This window comes from Dendroctonus ponderosae, unplaced genomic scaffold (genome assembly GCF_020466585.1).
Source record: "Dendroctonus ponderosae isolate FM_Combo_2020 unplaced genomic scaffold, Dpon_F_20191213v2 Dpon_F_20191213_311, whole genome shotgun sequence".
Taxonomy (NCBI): Eukaryota; Metazoa; Arthropoda; class Insecta; order Coleoptera; family Curculionidae; genus Dendroctonus; species Dendroctonus ponderosae.
In genome coordinates this window covers 1-19,314 of record NW_026018519.1, presented here as the reverse complement: position 1 = coordinate 19,314, position 19,314 = coordinate 1, and the positions used below count along the sequence as shown (strand labels likewise).

The 19,314-nt window shown below is 37.5% G+C and overlaps 6 protein-coding genes across 10 annotated transcripts; 4 read left to right on the top strand and 2 right to left on the bottom strand.

Moving 5' to 3' along the window:
• The first annotated feature begins 756 nt into the window (after nt 1-756).
• Nucleotides 757-5,688, top strand: LOC109542555 (diuretic hormone 44). 4 transcript variants are annotated; one of them, XM_048665346.1, is made up of 3 exons: nt 757-896; nt 3,529-3,781; nt 5,017-5,688. In XM_048665346.1, exons 2-3 carry the CDS (start codon nt 3,548-3,550, stop codon nt 5,257-5,259), a joined length of 477 nt encoding a protein of 158 aa, XP_048521303.1. In that variant the 5' UTR covers nt 757-896; nt 3,529-3,547; the 3' UTR covers nt 5,260-5,688. The 4 variants fall into 4 exon arrangements, with proteins under 4 accessions (XP_048521303.1, XP_048521301.1, XP_048521304.1 ...); XM_048665344.1 differs by having other exon boundaries at nt 758-896; nt 3,539-3,781; XM_048665347.1 differs by lacking the exon at nt 5,017-5,688 and adding an exon at nt 4,407-4,946 and having other exon boundaries at nt 767-896; nt 3,539-3,781.
• Nucleotides 5,689-6,615: 927 nt separating this feature from the next.
• LOC125504035 (malonate--CoA ligase ACSF3, mitochondrial-like) lies at nt 6,616-9,643 on the bottom strand. Of its 2 annotated transcripts, XM_048665342.1 has the most exons (4): nt 8,456-9,643; nt 8,337-8,403; nt 8,125-8,285; nt 6,616-8,074 (listed from the first exon to the last, which is right to left on the bottom strand). In XM_048665342.1, the coding sequence occupies exons 1-4, from the start codon at nt 8,781-8,783 to the stop codon at nt 6,957-6,959; spliced, it is 1,674 nt and encodes a 557-aa protein (XP_048521299.1). In that variant the 5' UTR covers nt 8,784-9,643; the 3' UTR covers nt 6,616-6,956. The 2 variants fall into 2 exon arrangements, with proteins under 2 accessions (XP_048521299.1, XP_048521298.1); XM_048665341.1 differs by having other exon boundaries at nt 8,125-8,403.
• Nucleotides 9,644-9,768: 125 nt separating this feature from the next.
• On the bottom strand, nt 9,769-10,694 carry LOC109542554 (protein Mpv17). The gene is made up of 2 exons (XM_019911820.2): nt 10,416-10,694; nt 9,769-10,221 (listed from the first exon to the last, which is right to left on the bottom strand). The coding sequence occupies exons 1-2, from the start codon at nt 10,599-10,601 to the stop codon at nt 9,874-9,876; spliced, it is 534 nt and encodes a 177-aa protein (XP_019767379.1). The 5' UTR covers nt 10,602-10,694; the 3' UTR covers nt 9,769-9,873.
• LOC125502294 (uncharacterized protein C9orf85 homolog) lies at nt 10,296-12,629 on the top strand. Its single transcript, XM_048665343.1, has 3 exons — nt 10,296-10,459; nt 11,543-11,834; nt 12,225-12,629. Exons 2-3 carry the CDS (start codon nt 11,555-11,557, stop codon nt 12,488-12,490), a joined length of 546 nt encoding a protein of 181 aa, XP_048521300.1. The 5' UTR covers nt 10,296-10,459; nt 11,543-11,554; the 3' UTR covers nt 12,491-12,629.
• A 221-nt stretch (nt 12,630-12,850) lies between these two features.
• On the top strand, nt 12,851-14,951 carry LOC109542561 (4'-phosphopantetheine phosphatase). The gene is made up of 4 exons (XM_019911832.2): nt 12,851-13,435; nt 13,492-13,837; nt 14,296-14,584; nt 14,640-14,951. The coding sequence occupies exons 1-4, from the start codon at nt 13,197-13,199 to the stop codon at nt 14,828-14,830; spliced, it is 1,065 nt and encodes a 354-aa protein (XP_019767391.1). The 5' UTR covers nt 12,851-13,196; the 3' UTR covers nt 14,831-14,951.
• A 203-nt stretch (nt 14,952-15,154) lies between these two features.
• LOC109542557 (myotubularin-related protein 9) lies at nt 15,155-17,846 on the top strand. Its single transcript, XM_019911827.2, has 7 exons — nt 15,155-15,413; nt 15,471-15,915; nt 15,978-16,253; nt 16,306-16,533; nt 16,584-16,808; nt 16,857-17,052; nt 17,105-17,846. The coding sequence occupies exons 1-7, from the start codon at nt 15,267-15,269 to the stop codon at nt 17,280-17,282; spliced, it is 1,695 nt and encodes a 564-aa protein (XP_019767386.2). The 5' UTR covers nt 15,155-15,266; the 3' UTR covers nt 17,283-17,846.
• The last annotated feature ends 1,468 nt before the right edge of the window (nt 17,847-19,314 follow it).

Genomic DNA, 19,314 nt, shown 5'->3' with positions numbered 1-19,314 from the left:
TGTTAAAACCGTTGAGATAGTCCTTGTCCCTTAGCGGTTGCGTTGAATGTGATCTTTAGCAGTCGCATTTTCCAGTAATTATTCCAGATTAGAAATTATTTAAACTGCAGGCTTGCAACATTATCCATATATAGGGTGTCTCAAATCGTTGAAACTATTTTACATTTTTTCCTGCCTCATTCTAAGGCGTTTAATGGAAAATTGTTTAATTATAGAGTTTTTAATAAAAATGTAATTAGAGCGCCTTAATTAGTGTGGAAACTGCATTTAAATACCCATAAGGAAATAGGGGCTTATATCGAAACGTCCTGAGGGATTATTTTCATTTTCCGAACTGCAAAGTACGCAGTAACTCTGGCAGTAATGAGCTCATAAAGAAAGTTTAGCTGTTAAAGTTGCGTCACTGGAACTGCATGGTTAATTTACTTTCTTTACAGTCTTAATGGGATTTTTCTTCAAAAGGCTCTGTATGATGAATGGTGTTTTGATCTAAGCAAATTGCAAAACTTCTTTGTGACAAGCATTTTGAAAATTGACCGGGTCCAATGCCACGAAACAAGCAAAACACAAAAGAAATTAGCCGATAAAACCGCAACAAACATACAAATTTTGTCATGCAATGCTTCCACACTGGCACAATTAATTTTTTATTACCACTTTACATCCATAAGTTTTGAAACGATGGCAACATATTTCTCGACCACTGTATAGAACAATTTCTTAATTGAATTAAAGAAATATTACTCGCTTTTGTGTAACAATGTTTGACTTTAGTACACCAATGTTACTTATTACGACGCGTTGTAAAATTGTTTAAAACATCGGTGTTGTTGTTGTTCGTTTCGAATGAAACTCGGACGCTTTTGGTGAGCTACATGTTGCTGACATGACGCAGAGTAAGTGAGGTCAGAAGTTTGGTGCGCTTTTATAAAGACCTAAACAATCATATCGAGCTTTTTCGGGTGTAAATTGAAAATCGTGTGATGTTGAGCTCACAATAACGTACATTGTTTGCCAAACACGTTAAAAAAGCGCCAATTGACTGTAAATCATCTGATTGATCGCTGCCGTCTATTTAGGAAGGGGATTTTTGCTTGATCTTTTCTTTTATCTAACTTCCTTAGTCTGCTTTCAACATGGATAAATATCCGAAGACTCACAATTTCAGCTCTCCATTCAGTGCCCCTTTATTTATGAACTAAGTTTTGCTAAACGTAAGTACAAGTTGCAGAACAATTAATGGCACTTTCAAGTCTTTTAAAATAGAAGGAACTTTTCTAATAGAAAACATTTATTCTAGCAAGTGAAACAGAGGGATTTTCGCAACATGTTTAACACAATTAATAGATGTTTTTATTAGTGTGGATTTGATGACTATAATGTATGATGCAAGACGTTAGAAATTAACGCAAATAATCAACAGTGACTCAGTAAAATTAGTTACAACATTCTCATTTTATCAGTTTTTTTATGCAAATTTATCTATAAATATGGTTGGAAGAACGGATGATTTTCGGGTTATTAAACCACAAACTCATTACCACCCGAATGTCTGAGAAAGATTTAACAATCTTTCGATTCGATTTTTATTAAATGGAATTGATTTGCGCATTTTAGAACGTAGTCGGCATCGGTTATCTCACTCGCACACATACCAGTCAATGCGGTCTATGCGTTGCTACCTTCAAATTGCTCCCCTCGCGGCTTAAATTCTTTGAGTATTTTGTCGCTCAATTTTAATTATAAAAAGCTAAACTAAATATTTAGTTAGCAACAGTCTATTCAAATTTCCAACTAAAATTCTGTTGAAACCATCAAAAATTGATAATTTTCAGGTATTAGCAGGTCGTCGATAGAAATTTGATACTGACGTTTCGCTAGCCCGCATGTCTAGTATCTTCAGGGGCGCTTTAACGACGACGCCCTAATAACCCGAAAATCTAAAATTGTTCACAACATTGCTTCGAATATAGCATGCCGTTAAAATATCGGGTTTAGTTTATCTAAAGAAATAACGTTCACTAACTGTTTGATTTTCTGATCAAATCTATGACTTTGCGGCTTAAACCGCAATGTGGAAAACACCAATTTTTCGTTGGAAACTTGACGGTTTTCCAGGTAGTTTCAACTTGTAAAATGTCCTCTTGCTACCGGTCGTCATTTTCCAGGAGAATTACTTCTCTTTTGTGTCGTTCGTGTCTTCTTTGCTCCACTGATTCGCTAAAGCTTTGATGCCCACACGATAAAGATACAAAATATTGTCAGCCCGCCTCATGGAAACAATGATGGCACGTTTTAATCGTAAATTCAAATTTTAAGTCTACACAACATGAGATGCCATCGACTTTAACAAACACATTTTTTGTCTTCAGCAAAAACCAAATATTATGGATAAGTGGGATTAATACGCAATCAATGTGGAACGCGAGTTCAATGAGATGTATTGAAAAAAACCGGTTATTACGGAAATAGTACCCCGATAAAGAAAACTTTCCAAGCTGGATTTATTTCAGATTCGCTAATTAGTAGACTTTATCTAAAAAAGTTAATTATAAAATAGTCCAAATCATCGGAGACTGGCACTTGTTTTTATTATTCTTTTTTAAGTTCCGCGCAATCGAAACCCGACTGACCATTGCTGACCTCGTCGATATTTTAAGCAATATATCGGCTATAAATGTTTTCAAGTGGAAAAAACCTTCACTAAAATTATAACTGAGTAAGGCTGAATAGATCACAGTAGGCATTGACTTTGTGACATTGGCAAATGACCACAAAACGTCAATAAACACATGACAAGTGTCTGAAAACTTACATGAAGCGGTTGTTATATTGACAACTGCTCGCGGAACTCAGTTGCGACGCTTGACAGCTGTTGGTTTACTTTGCTAATGACGTTATAGACATATGAATCTATCCAGGACCTACTTTGATATGTTGACGCTTTTATTAAAGCGAGGCAAGACTGTAGTCAAGAGCGGACGTAGTTCCAATTCCAAGCTTACGAAAACTGTTTTTTATTTTCCACGCAACCTAATTCTCTTCCACTAATTCAAAAATTTGATGGAAACGACACATTTTGATTCATGGTACTTGACTTCGATACTAATCAAATACCCCAAAAACAAATATTTCCATTATAATTCAGTTTGGCTGGTAAAATATTTCGTAATTTGTTGAGAGGAACGGCTGAAAAGCGATGGAAGAAATGAATGGACTTAATCAAGCGAAAAATGTTGCGCTAAATTGTATTATGTTGAATAAGACTTAATGGAATTGCCAAGAGCAAAGAGCTGCCATCTAGTAAATTTTCAAGGAACGTTGAAATGAAATGGCCTCTGCACGGTAATTGGGGCTGCTTACGAAAACACCTAATGAATAATATAAAGGAAAGTTGAGCTAGACGGTAGACAAACATGCTTTATTAAATTAGCATGGAAATGAATTGTGAGTTTGCACTTGGCGAAAATAAATAACTTCAGTTTCGCTCAAAAACTTCATAGGTTTTAATATTTCTCAACTGAGTAGCTTGTTTCAGGCCCAAAAGATGCGCGCACCCATTTACCTAGTCTGCGCAGCATTAGTTGTCGCAGTGCGCAGCGAACCCAACGAGAACTATATGGGCTTGGAATCAGTGAACGTGGCTGCCGATCCAGAAACGATAAACTACCTTCTACCCAAGTTAGCTGCCAAGTACAGATTGAACAGCGACTGGAGGGGGGTTTCCGACCCCAAATTCTACGTTTTGACCGAAATGGAATCGAACGACATCGAAAACCAAGTAAGTGATGACTTTACGAAAAACTTTAAAGCTAATCAATTAGAAAAGTCGCTTCCTTTATCGGTCTGATAAATCACAAGTATTTCAAAACCAACAAAAGACATTTTATTAGTTTATTGATGTATGCTGTGAAGTGCCGCAAACTTTGTGACTTCGAGTGTGTGATTTATTTAAGCAAATTCGGGGTTCGCGGTTTCTTCACTTGGTACCTAACCATCGCTAACCAGTAAGTGAGTTGTCTTTAGTTCTCGTTGTGTATTTAGAAATTCGATTTTTCCTGTAGAACCTCGATTGTTAGCATGGCATGAAACACCTACACCAGTAGACTAATAAAATACAAGCAAACCTTTAAGTAATGTGTTATTTTGTAACAGTTTAAGTCATTTTCTATTTTAGTTACACACCGTTTTTGCAAAAAACCAAGTAGCTCACGCTGTAGATTATGCATTTCCAAACACTCTTTTTTGGGAAGTTTAGTGTTTTGTGTGGAATAAAGCCCTACGGAGGCCAAAGACTTTCCATTCGCTTTAATATTTCGTTCAACACTTGCATGCAACTTAACTCACAACTTTGATCGCACCTTGGCCATTCAATCAGCAAACGCAAATCTATTTTCTGTTTTCAGACCCCGGAACAACCGAGACGAATAAGAAACAAACGATACAACAACTACTCACCCACTCTGTCCGTACAAGCGCCGATTCAAGCCCTTCGAAACATGTACGATCGCAGCAATTACCAGCAAAGAATCTCGCAAAATCGACGACTCATCAATCAGCTAAACTCTTCCTAAACCATTTAGTTCCCCTTTAAATCAATTAATCCAAATAACCGGGTCTCGAAGCCATTGGATGCGGTTGCATTTGTAGTCGACTGTAATAGTTAGTAAATTATATTGTTAGTTCCATGCCAGTGATAAAAGTATAGTATTATTAAGATGTATCATGTATCTAAATGTTTGGAAATCTAGTCATTATTCTTCCGAAACGCGCGCTCCTGATCCAGCAGTATCTTAACTCAGTATTCCGAATGCGAAGCGTAATTTAGACATTATTTATTGTAGTTGAGCAGTTTACATGTTATTTAGGCCAATGTGTTTATATGGATTTTGTTATTCGATGGGTGACCTGTGCAGTATAAAATAAATGTCTAGACACAGCTTAAATGTAGGTTTTTCATTTTAATTCACTTGTTGCTCTACTTTCTCATAATAAAACCCTGATCTGTTATTACAGGGGCCAACTGCTGAGGAAGATTTAAACTTGAGAACTAAAAGACAGTCCAGAATTGGCCGAAACGCTGGCGGTTCACTGTCCATCGTGAATTCTCTGGACGTTTTACGGAATAGACTGCTGTTGGAAATTGCCAGAAAAAAGGCCAAGGAAGGTGCGAATCGCAACCGACAGCTGCTGATGAATTTCGGAAAGCGAGCTTTCATCCAGAGAATCCCGCGGGCTTATTTCCAACGCCAGATATAATTTTACAGCAATAATTCGCAAGAAACCACAAATTGTCCAACAATTGTACTGTTCTTCCTTTCTCTCTGTTTGTTGTTGAATTATTTTAGAATTCCCACTAGTAGGCAAAACAGAAAATGTAGTGCGACAATGATTTGCTACGTGTTGACCCATCAAGTTACTGTTTTCTTTTCTCTAGTCTAATTCCTTACTGTTTAAGTAAAATATATTGAAATAAGTGTGCACTGTCCTTTGAATGCCTCAATTCTCTACTTTTCCTTTAAGAGTAAGAAATGAAAGTCAACGATCGAAGAAACAATAATTTTTTCCGTATTCAGAGCATATAAGAGTTATAACAGTTAATTGTACTATATTATTAAAAAGTTGTACAGAACAGAATTATGGTTATTACTATTACTATCAATAGAAATAAACAAGAAAATATGAGCATCAATTTGTTTAATTTAATTTGTCTCCTACTTGTCCCCCAAGTTTACTACGTTCAAAAGAGATGGCGCAGTCAGTTTTATCACACGCAGGAAATCACCGGCCGACGTGAGGCGTTGAGCGCGACGTTGCAACAACCACTGACTGCCTTTAATTCTCAGATTTTAACGGCAATAAATGCGGGGATGTGGGATAATTTTCGGATTAATGATGATTTCAACTTTCGGATTAATGATGATCGATCGGATTAAAGTTTGGCATTTATTTTCTCAGAGACCACTGAAGCTGTAGATTTACTTTTGAGTGCGTTGTGTAGGACAAATTAGGTTCCATATGTGGACCAAGTTTAGATTTGGAGTCATTTAGAATCATGATTCGGGTATTTTTTTGAAAGTTCAAATTTTTTTGAATGTGCTTTTGATTTTTTTCTTAATGTGCTTTTTGATTCAGAATTTTCTATCTTTCGAAAACAAGCAAATTAGAAAGAAAATGTGTAGCATTTTGAGAAAATAACTACTATACCAATTTTGGTAGAATGGATAAAAAAGGTAAAAAAACACTTTTAACAAATCAAAAAGTTAATCGAAATACTCACTATTCAAGTAACTTAAGCGTCAAGCGGTAAATAGAAATAAACAGAGCCAAATTTCCAACCGAACTCCGGGCTTATACGGGGTGGTCACTCTTACATTGGGATCTCCTAAACGCAACGAGATACATACATCAACAGAGTTGATTAAATGGCGAAAAAGTTGAGCAGTTTAATGGTTATTTTAAAGCCATACTGAAATTAAACCTAGATGTCACGGTTTGCGAAATATCCTGAAAAAACTGAAAACGTGTATATTTTTAAAAAATATTCTCAGGAAAAAAACTATTAATCCGATTTTGATGAAACTTGGGCTACTTACATTTTTAATAAATGCCCTTTTCATGGTAGTGTCAGATTTTTTTTATTGGTGTTTAGTATTGCAAAATAACAGTCCACTTTGATTTTTCTTATGGACTTTTCTTATTGACTTTTTATCGTACTAAATAGAAAAAAATATTCGTTCATATACAGGGTACTGTATACAGGGTGTCTCATTTAAAATATCAACGTTGGATGTACTTTTCAATACACGCGGCAACAACGCGTTGATAAAAATATTTTAGTATCATATCCAATTATTTCGTTGCACAAATTTCCAGAAATTTTGTTCATCGCGTTCTGTACTAATCTAGATGCCATCAACCGTGTATATATCCAGTTCGACAGCCACAAGAAGCTCCTAACTTTCAAGACTTTTATTAAACAACTGATTCCGCAGTTCTCTTTTATTAACTTTCCCTAGGGCGTTTTTGGGAATATTCTCCACTACTTTCCACACCGTTGGCACCCAATACTTTGGCATTTTTCCTCCGCACCACTCCTTTAAGGCTGCTAAACTCTCAGGAGGTTCTTTATTGAAAACTAGCACAGCAGCTACTCGTTCCCCATAAGTTTGATCTGGAACACCAAGAACCGTACACTCTTTTATACCCGGATGGGCCAGAAGTAGGGTTTCGATTTGCAAGGCACTGATTTTATAGCCGCCTGATTTAATAATATCCGCGCTCTTTCTCCCTAGCATTTTAAAGTTACGCTTTTCTATAGAATACTGAGCAATGTCCCCCGTAATGAACCAGCCCTGCTCCGTAAATTCCTTTAGAGTTTCCTGCGGTTTATTGAAGTATTCCCGAAAAACACTCTCTCCTTTTACGAGGAGTTCTCCAGTTGGATCTTGATCTTGATCTTGAGCTGTGTTTTCAACAAGGAACTTTCCAGATTGATTTGCACATTTGAAGACGATTTCCTTGGTGTCTGGATCAGCTAAGGCAACGGACACTGAGGGTAAAGGCATTCCTACAAATCCAGGCTCTCGATCTGAGTCGTAATCGTTTGTTAAAGCCATCCCGATTTCAGTCATCCCATAGCGCTCTAGTAGCTTGTATCCAGATATTGCCAACCATCGTTCAAAAACTGGCTCTGGTAAGGGAGCAGATCCACTCACCATAAGCCTCATGTGGCTGCTCAGAAACTCCTTCACTAGCTCAGAGCTGGAAGACAGATTCAAATCAAACTCCTCGATGAGTTTGGAGAATATGGTGGGCACAGCCATAAAAACGGAAACTTTGCCTTCAACCTCCTGCTTTCTGTTTAGCAGGTAGGACCAAGCGAGGGCGGCGTTAAACTTCGGGAGCATGATAATGGAGGCTCCAACAAATAAAGGGCAAAATAGGGCATAAAGTGTCCCATGGACGTGATGAAGCGGCAACGTGTGCAAAATCATATCGCTTGCTGACCATTTCCATGCTTCAATGTGCATTTTCAGCTGCACATTGATATTCCTGTGCGTTAAAACCACTCCTGAAATTTTCACTTTCAAACATTTGCCAACAACAAACACTTGAGTGAACCTTTGGGATTGCCAGTAGTGCCGCTTGTGTACAGAATTAAAGCGTCACTGCTTTGATAGAATTCTTTAGATAGGGGATCAGGATTGGGATCAACGGACTTGTGAGTCTTCGCTCTGAGCAGCAGATCTTCTTCTAGCAGATGCTGTTGAATGCCAGATTTCCTGGATAGAGAATGGAGAGTTTTGGCAAACTCCAGAGAAGAAACCATTAACCTGCTATTGGCATCCTTGATGTAATACTCGAGCAATTGCTCTGGATGTAAAGGGCTTAGAGGCACAGCTGAAAAAAGCCAGCTGGATGCATTTGTGGGGGAACTGGATTTATTACATACCGATTTGCCCCGCCATCCAAATGGCCCATATGGTAATCACGTAGCTGGCATCATTGGGGCACAGAAACAACACTCTTTCTCCAGTGCTTCCACCCAATAAAATAGACAGTTTTGAAGACAACATCTGAGCCTCAATGAACAAGTTCCGGAAACTGTAGCTTCCAGTCTGGTCATAAATGGCAACTTTATTGCCATATTGTGGCGCATTGTAACAAACTGGAAGCACCAGCGGATCAGGGAATTGGCAGAATGATTTGCGCAAGAATAATCTGCTGGCTAATTTGTGAATTATTAATTTTGCAGGGTGAAAAATGGTTGTCAACATCATGTGGTTTAGAGGTTGAACGGGTTGGTGGTTGTCTGGTTTTGCTATTTTTCTGATGCCGTTTATTGATGTTTGTGCAAAAACTACGACATTTTGGTGAATGAAAAAGTATAGTAACAAATGAGAACGAATGTTTAAATTGACAGCGTCTAAATTCTTTTTTATCTATGTGTAGAAAGTAACCAAACTTGATTTATTGAAATTTTTTTCTTAAACTTATCTGCGTTTTCCCGGAGTTATGGACTTACAGCTAAAGCGCTGAACTTGATAAAAATGCTCTAAAACTTTGAACATTGCCGGGTTACAGTCTGCTCTAGTTCTGGCGTTATTGACTTGAAATTTCTGCAGTAAACAACATACATTTTTCGAAAGCTTGGAAAGTTTTGTCTAAAAAGCAGAGCAGACTAATCAACACTATTTTCGATTTTTCAGTTGTCGAGACAAATACGTTTTAAATTAAATCGCACTTGAAGCTTCCAAAGAATTATTTTAAATCAAGAATTATACTTTTAACCCTTTTGCTTCTTTTATGCCACGTTCCACACGGTTAATGGATCAAGTCCGTAGACACATTGTCTTAATTATACACTTCGCTGTCCAAATAGTCCTGAAACTCTTGAGGAGCACTCCACCAAACACTCAAAATACACAACTTAATTTCACTACAGACTCAATATTTCTTGCCACATGACAGCAGACGTCAGAAATTCCCAATTTAAAAAATCATGTTTGCTGCTAAATCCCCGTTGTTGGTCGGAAAAATACCACAAAATGGCAAAGGAAAACTTCCTCATTTGGAAAATCAACAGTTTTGAACACAAGGTTCGAAAATTGTCGCGATTTTATGAAACTTAGTCGGACGGAACTTTGAACAATTGTTCAGCAAAAAATCATACACTGCTACAAGCAAATGACATGGATTTGACATTGTACAGAAAATTGTCTTAAAAATTTATCTGCTTACAGTAGCCTGTTTTTATTCAGTAAATAATAATGTGTTTATTTATTTAATTAATTAATTTCAACACACAAGCTTTAATATACGTATTGCTTTCTATTAATAAACACTTAGGCTACCGTAATTAATTAAGCCTTACTTAAGATTGGTCTTCCATGAAAGGTAAGTGTTCCAAACCACAGCAACACTTTGCGCAAGTAAAACCTGATAATTTAAAGGAACGCAATAAAAATTAAACAGCTGAACTGCAGGCCACAGTTTGTAATTCGCCACCATAATATCGAGATAGTTTGAAGACACATCCTCCTTGGCTTCACTCAATGAACGGCCATTGATTAAATTCAGATTAGTTAGGAATAGTATGAGGAAACTCGGTGCGAAAACCAGTTGGTCTAGAGCGACTTTTTTCAGAGTGACGGCTGTGGACATTTCAGTGCCGATTTTTCGAGCCAGCACTTTGTACCACAAGCTTAACGTGGGCCCCTGAAACAATAAAAAATATTTTACCAACATAGCTTCAGTGTCGTCATCGAAAACCGAACCAATCAACAGGAAGTAGTGGATTGCGGATTCGAAGTGTCAATCGATTCACCTAACCTAGAAGCTTTGTAAACACGTAAACACAAGGAAAGCTTTATTACGCTAAACAAAAGTCCTAACAGGGCAGTAGCACGTACCACAAAGACGGTCCCTAGAAGAGTAAACTTGGCCGTTCGCTTAGGTTCGTATGTAGCTCCCCTTTTACCTTCTATAATGGTTTGGGCGATTATATCACCTGTGCCCATCAAAAGGCCAGTTTGGGCAGACTGCACAACCATAAAGTGGTCTTTCAGTAGCTTTTGATACACCCTGCGTAACGACATTATTTTCAGACAATTTACTGTTGATCGCTCAATAGTGGGCAGTTTTCCTCTGATAACCCAGGCAGCCAGAAGCACATGTTCTAAAAGCGTGTACGATAAGTCACACTAACATGATCTTTGTCTGATTTATGCGAGTTGAAGGCAGACGGCGACAGGAACGTAGAACGAACAGTACTCGATCGATCCAGAACATTCAGGATATGCAATTAATAGTTTTTGGTAATTAGTAGATGAATAGAATGAGGAAATTCTGGAAATTGGCTCAGTTAATCCTGCGGAACAGGGGTTCAAACACCGGCTTCGTAAGGAGGTTTTCCAGTCTTGCAAGCAAAATTTCCCCAAATTGGAACAGTGGAAAATTCAAGTACCTCCACATATGCCTTATCGGTTCCATAATACCTCAAGGAAAAATTAACTTGGAAGACGATCTTCGGCAGGCGATAGAAGACGGCGAACAAGCGATAGTTCAGCTGATGAACGAACTGCAAGACTTAGTGACTTCAGTCTCCAAAGAATACAGATCTTCACTGAGCCAGCAAATAGAGCTGATCCAAATCACTGGGGATGAAGCTTCGCATGAGCTCCTTCAGTTCAGAGCAGTAGCTGACGAGCTCAACAATGAACTGAATGAGTATGCGATCTTGCTCAAAGCCATTGGCGATATTGCTTACGATCAAACGATGATCAGTCTGATGGTGGACGCAAACGCTTTGGCGGTGATTTTGAAGAAATACAAGGAGTTGGAAATTGTTTTACTCCGGGAATTCGAGGCCAACAAACAGATGGAGTTGCAGCTGCTGCAAGTGAACATTGCCAGGATTGGCGCCAGAAAATGATTATTATCTGGCTGAACAGATGAAAATAAACTTCTTTATTTATGAGTTCTTTAATTCATTAAAATCTTCAATTAAAACACTTTTAAATAATTACGTTGCTTTTAGATTCTTTCAGCGATGAGTTGCCAGAAAGGAAACACCGTAAGATCCAGACCTCAGAAATACAAGAACAAAACCGCCTTTAAAAATAATCTTCATGACACGAGCCAGAGAACGAAAACGATCAACTCTATTTCAGTGGGAAACGTTTGCCAGAGATGCAAAGATATAATCGAATGGAAAATCAAGTACAAGAAGTACAAGCCTCTGAGCCAGCTTAAGACCTGCGTCAAGTGCGGCCAAAAGGCCATTTCCAAGGCTTATCACACTATATGCGATACTTGTAGGAAGAATTTAGGCAAGTATTCTGATTAATTGATATTGGTTTAATGAAGAGTCGCTTGGAGTAAACTATAAATGTATTTAATATACGAATATCGTTTCGGCTATTTATAATATATAACCATCATCAGGTAACAAGACCTAAAACTGCGTCAACGGAATTACAGGTGGAAAAAAGCCGGACATCGGTCACATTACAGAGGTTACAACACACTAAGTTTATGCTCAAATGAAGACTTAAGTCTTGTTATCTGATGATGGTTATATATTATAAATAACCGAAACGCGTTGTATATTAAATACATTTATAGTGGACTCCAAGCGACTTCATTCACCCTATATGTTTTCCGGCCACTACTTCGGATTCAAACAAAATCTAATTAGTTGAGATTGATGGCTTTTTTAGGAGTGTGCGCCAAATGCGGGGATCAAAAAGATGTAGTTGCACCGACAGCGACTGACTCAGAACAGGCACAGCTGGATGAAGAAATGAAGTCGTTGCTGAAATCTTTGCCGGAGCGGAAGCGCAGAACGTTCGTTAGATTTATGAATAAGAAAAATGATGAGGCCTCGCCCAGTAAGGAGGAACTGCTGAACAAGCTCGAAACCCTTAAGGTTGCAGACGATGAAGACGGGTTTACGGATGAAGAAAGTGATGACTCACTTGAGTGAAGCCTCGTTACTAATAAAACCATTCAATGTAAAATTGCTGGCTGTTTTTTCCTGTTTAATTAGTTAGCTTTAGCCATGAAGGAAGTGAAGATTCACTTGAGGGAAGCTCTGTTACTAAATAAACCCATTCAATTGAAAATTGGTGACTTTTCTCCAGTATAAGTAATTAGCTTTAGTTTCCAAGTTTTTGCAGCAAAAAACTAATATATGTAAGTATAAACACATCCCTCCAAAAAAATCGGGAACTGAAAAGTGATTGAAGGCAACAAATGAATAGTAACTGAAATAAAAATCCGAAACTCTGATCAGCAAGCACTATTTTTCAGAATCCCTAACCAACAATTGACATTGCCAATTTTATTATTTGTCAAAATATTTTAGATTTTTTAAAAAACGTATTTATTGCTACAAAAGATCTGCAACATAAAAAGTCCGAATTATCAGAGTGAACGGTGGTACTGTGACACAAAGCTTGTAAGATTGTAACCTAATTTCCACAAAGTCAGCTATGTAAATAAGCTTAAATCTCTATTTACATTGAAACAAAAAAACTTTGTCTGATACAGAATTCATTCTTATGTAAATGAGTAAATAAGATAGATAATACGACGATGCGATTTATCGAAATTTAAAGCAGTTATTGCTGATTGTTCTTGGTTGATAAACTATTGTTGCTGTCGAGACCCTTGTTGGAGTGCTAAAAACTATGACGAACCGAGTCTGTCCTTTGCTGAAAAACCCCGAGCAATATACTCCGGATCTGCAGGATTTGGCGAGAAATGAGCTGGCTAGAAACTATTGGCTACCCACTCTGGAAAGGACTGTTGGCAATTTTGTTGAAAAGGCCCAATCCCTAAACCCGGACAACCCGAAAGCCACTGAACATGCCAAGCAATGTTTGCAGAAGTTCCACAACTTGATAGAGAAAATAAAATTGGAGCCCAGGTAAGTACTCGGATATTTCAAAGCTACATTGTATTAACAGAAACTATTACTGGTAGGACTTTAGTTCCACTTAGTGTGAGAACACTGCTGGAGTTCAATGAGGAAAATTTGAGGGTGCACTTTAAAGATGCCTGGCAGACTCAAAAAGACACAGAGTCGGAACAGGCTCTTTCGCAGTTTAGCCACAGAATTAGTGAAATTGATTCCATAAGTGATTTTCATGAAAAATGGGTGGAATTGGCCAAAGGACTCCTGGCTGGGAATGTGTTCGATTGGGGCTCGGCTGCAGTCGCCAATATTCTGGACTCATCTTCAATTTTTGGCTTATCACATGCAATGGAGACTATTGAAGCCAGGCCATGGTTCATTGATGATGTTGATGTCTTCATACAAAGATTATATGTAAGTGTTTTCTATGCTATTCCGATAAATCTTTCTCTGATAAGAAGTAATGTATGAAAGCAGACGTAGTTATGAAAATCGCCCAAAATAATCGAACTATTCACTTTTGTTTAATTTGTCTAAAAATGTAAGCTTCAGTGTAAATACAGTTCAGCGAATCCAGATAACAACAGTGCAAATATATTTACGCTGATAACTATATGAGCAGTGATCAAAGAAGTTTTATGAAAATATAATAAATGTAAATTAAGTATTTGCCACATTTGAACGCAAAACCCCAAATATTATTGCTGGAAATTGACGTAAATTTCCCACCAAACACGTTGCTTGATAAGGAAGCACACATTCCTTCAATTGTGTAATAAAATAGCAGCTTTATCTCAGGATGATAGCATCATTTTGTTCCAATAGTTTTCTTTTTTCTTTTTTATCTTAAACTTTGACGAATTGTGTTGTAGAGTCACAACTTTAATAGTGCAGTGATTTTTGTCGACAATGCGGGAATGGACTTTATTCTCGGCATTTTACCATTTGTAAGAGAATTATTGACTAGGGGCACTAGAGTGATCCTGAGTGCCAATTCCTACCCTTCCTTAAACGATGTTACCTATAAGGAACTGAATAGATATTGCCGGAGTGCGGCGAAACAATGCAATATTCTGAAAAATGCAATCAACAATGGCCAGTTGTTAACGCTGGAAAATGGCCAAAAAGGCCCCTGTTTGGATCTTAAAAATTTACCTTCAGGTAAAATTTGTATTACCTTATATTATTTAATTTGATATTATTTGTTTTGTTTTAGAACTCTGTGATTTGATGGCTGAATCGGACTTGATAATTTTAGAAGGAATGGGCAGATCCATCCACACTAATCTAAATACGGAATTTACGGTCGACAGTCTTCGAATGGCCGTTCTGAAGAACGAATGGCTGGCCAAAAGCTTAGGAGCTCATCAGTTCAGTGTAATATTTAAATATCAACGCCCAGCATGAAAGTACCTGACTTAATTTTGACTATTTTTTTTATTCAGTGTTAAATTAGGGTCGTATTTGTTAATTGCAGTAAATTTTAGTACTAAATTATATTGTAATAAAGTTGTTTTAATTATGAAAATCTGCTGTTTTCATTCTGAATCTTCCAGACTAAAGTTACGTGAATTTTCAAAAGCTTCATTTTAAGATGAATTATTTGAAACCAGCCATTTTTGCGCCAAAAAACTCATTTGAACAAACGTCGGTGTCATGTGACTGTCTCTGTCAGATACTAAAGGATAAAATGAGACCAAGAATGTCTGCGATCTGGTCTGACTGGTTGGCATGTTTTGACGTTCGTTTATAACCTAAAAGTGAAACCAATATTTTGATTTTCAATTGTGGAGAGTGTGTCCATTTCCAATGGATTTTCTTCGCAAGCCACTATCCACCCATCATGGAATTTGCTGAACTGATCACAACCCCCAAGCTGGATGGGGTGATTTTGCATTCGCCATTTCATGAGCCAATCGACGGCACTTTATGCATTACTGGCCATCATCTCATACTTTCCACTAGGAAGGAAAACGTACAAGAGCTATGGGTAACTGAAAGAATGTAAGTATACCCAGTATACAGTTTAAGGTGTATATATTTGCAGCTGTTGATCCAGGCAATAGATTCCATTGAAAAGAAACAGCCGCCTGGTTCTAGTCAGAACGGGGGCACAATCGTCCTCAAATGCAAAGACTTTCGCCAGTTACAGCTGGACATTCCGACTAGTTACGATTTTCACAATGTATACACCTCAATTGAACGTCTCTCTAACTTGGACAGGGCTGAACTCTCTTATCCATTCTTCTATCGGCCAATGTACCCTCTTTTAGAGGACGGGCATACTTTGTTCAGGCCTGAAACCGAGTTCGCCAAATTGCTCGCTACTGATCAATGGAGAATCTCGCACGTGAACCGGAACTATTCAGTCTGCAAGAGCTACAGTTCAGTGTGGATTGTTCATAAGTCTGTTGATGATAATACATTGATGGCTGCTGCGAGTTATCGGGAAGGAGGGCGGATTCCCCTGTTGAGCTACCGGCATGATAATGGTAGGTGAATAAATAATAACAGCTATTCTAGTTTTTGCTTGATTTGAGTGATTTACTTTTAGGTACCGTTTTATTGCGGAGCAGTCAGCCGTTAGTTGGGAACAGTGGTAAGCGCTCAAGACCAGATGAGAAGATCTTGGACGCGGTGGCGGTAAAAGATAAAAAAGGGTTTATCTTTGACACTAGAAGCACTGGACTAGCGGGGCACTGTAAAGGAAAGGGTGGAGGTACTGAACCAGATATGCACTATGCTCAATGGCAGAAGATACATAAAAACCTAGACAAACTAGTCAAGTGCGATGGCAGCGTTCAGGACCATTTCAGCAAGCTCATCGAGGGTGAGGTTACATAAATTTGGCTAAAAACCGCTCGCTAAGGCCGAATTTTCAGCTTGCCACGACACATCCATATCAACAGATAAATGGCTGCAGCGTCTGGAAAATTGCCACTGGCTAACTCACATCCAAAGTGTTCTAAGTGCTGCATGTCTAGTGGCTCAATGTTTGGATAAGGACGAGTCCAATGTGTTAGTCCATGGCTCATCGGGACTGGATGCCACTTTGCTGGTCACTTCTGTTACTCAAGTCGTCCTTAACCCGGACTGTAGAACGGTTAGAGGTGCGGTCTAAGAGCGCTGATTATTCAATGTTCTAAGGGTTGATTTTCAGGGCTGCAAGCATTAATAGAAAGAGAGTGGTTACAGGCTGGTCACCCATTTCAGCTAAGAAATGCGCGGTTTTGCTATTCAAACGCCAAGGCCAAGAACCAACAGCCCACCTTTCTGCTGTTCTTGGACTGCATTCACCAACTGCACTACCAGTTTCCCTATAGCTTCGAGTTCACCACTCAGATGCTGATCTTGATCTTTGAAAATTCATATTTCAGCAATTTCGGTGAATATCTTGTGCGAGTTTGGCTGTAGTCATAAGTGGAATTTGCAGGTACCTTCATCGGAAATAACGAGCAGGAAAGACAAGAAATGCGACTGGCCGAGACAACGACTAGCTTTTGGTCCTACTTGAACAGGCCGGACGTAATTACCAACTTTTTAAACCCCATGTATGAGCCCAACAAGGCCGCCATTTGGCCTAGTATAGCTCCGGTTAGCTTAGTACTATGGCGAGAGCTTTATCTCAGGTATGGAGTTGGGAAAAACAAAACAATTTTGATCCATTTGTATAAATTCCAGATGGGTGATTGATCCGAAGCACCAAAGAACTGCCGCCCAAAAAGCGGATGATTTGATTCAGAACGACAAAAATCTTCGAACCAAAGCGATCCGGATGAGGAAACAGCTAATGGACCTGCAAAAGGAGCTTCAAACCTTAACGGCAGACAGTGAGTGCGAGATATTGCATGAAAGTTGATTTAGACTGTCGCTCTCAACAAGTACGCTTATTAAGTAAGTAATACAATGCGTTTTTACTCTCTTACAACTTTCCGATTTTTTAAATAAGGAATCGAATATTTTTTTATGTACTTCAGTATTTGCTATTTAAGTTTAGTTTTATGAATCCTCAAGTGATTGTGTCGTTTGAGTTCTCGAACTTTTCGTTTTTTCTTGTTTTTGTCTTAAAGAACACTTTAAATTAACCAGTTTCAGTGGAAAAAATTTCTGGATGGTCCATAAATCAAGCCAAAAAACCCTTAAGTTTGAGGAAAGTCACCATTTTCAGGATAAATTTCGAGCGGTGTTGCCAAACTGCACAAAACGTTTTAAGTTAATGAAAATTGTTTCCTTGGATACCTAGCATACAGGGTAGAGTGTCCTACCGGAAACTGCTGCGATTTGTATCTAGCAAACTGTAATTAGGAGAAATTTGAAAATTGGACATTGTGGTGAAGTCATTGGGGTAAGCGGTCTAAAATATTTTCATGATGGCCACACTTTAGGTTATACCGGAAGTAGGTATGAACTTGCTTATTTTAAATCGCACACCCTATACAGGGTGGCCATTTTCTGAATCTTTGTATGGGTAATTTCTACATTTTTAAAGATAGAGAATCCGTTAAATGATCAAAATTGGGCAGAATTCGATTGTCTATTCATTACCGTTTTCAAAATTTAGGTACCCGACTTGGTTCCTGAAATATGCTGAAAAGGCAAGAAGTCAACACTTTTTTAATTATCATATAAAACGTAAACTACTTAAATTAGAAAATAAGTTTAAATTGTCTGGTAGAATTTTGGTCTTCTGAACTTAACAATGTTTTGTTTGTATATTTTTTGTAACAACTATTTGCATATTTTTCTTCTTTTGTTGCCGTAAAACTTCAAAAGATAAAAAATGTGTAGTAGGCTATGGAAACAAGAACTATATTATCACACAAAGCACAAAACAAAAATGAAATAATTAACAGACACAATCATGTTTACTGGGCTAATGAAAATCATCATCTAATTGAAAATAGGCGAGATCAACGTGTTTTTTTTGTGAATGTGTGGTGAGGCATTATTAGTGATAAAATTATTGGTCCATTCTTTTATAAACACAATTTAAATATGGAAAGATATTTACACTTTTTACCAAATGAACTTGAAGACATGTTGAATAGTTTTCCGTTAGCATCATATCGAAAATTGGCATATTTTCAACATGATAGTGCACCTTCACACAACTCACGAGTTGAATGTAAAGATACCAAAAAATGCCTGGACGTAAACCGAAGTCAATTTGAACATTTAATTTAAACGATTCATTATTTTTTGTGCTTTGTGCGATAATATAGTTCCTGTTTCCTTAGCCTACTACACATTTTTTATGTTTTTTTGAAGTTTTACGGCAACAAAAGGAGAAAAACATACAAACATGATATGACAAAAAATATAGTTAATTTTAAAAAAATAAAGATTTTAAAAGGCCCACAGCCAACTATGATTACCATTAAAAAAACAATAAGTTTATTTTTTATCTCGTAAATCAAGTTGACTATGATAACGTGTGCTAGTTTATTGGATTCATCGCAAAAAGTTGTACTAAGGGCAGTTTTAACTTTTTTTCTAAGTTAAGCAGTTTACGTAATAAGTGATAATTAAAAAAGTGTTGATTTCTTTTCTTTTCAGGATATTTCAGGAACCAAGTGGGGTACCTAAATTTTAAAAACGGTAATGGATAGGCAATCGAATTCTGCCCAATTAACGGATCTTTAAAAATGTAGAAGTTACCCATACAAAGATTCAGAAAATGGTCACCTTGTATATTATTACATTTTTGAATTATACTCTAAATTCTAATTGTATTTAATGTATAATATCCTATACCTTATTGAGATATTTGAAATTTTATGTAAAAAATGACAGTTGCAGCCACTTGAATAATTATTCATTTTTCCTATAAAAGAATTTGTCATACTTAATTTGATGTCGATGATTGTCGCATCTATTGGTGGAAAGGACCT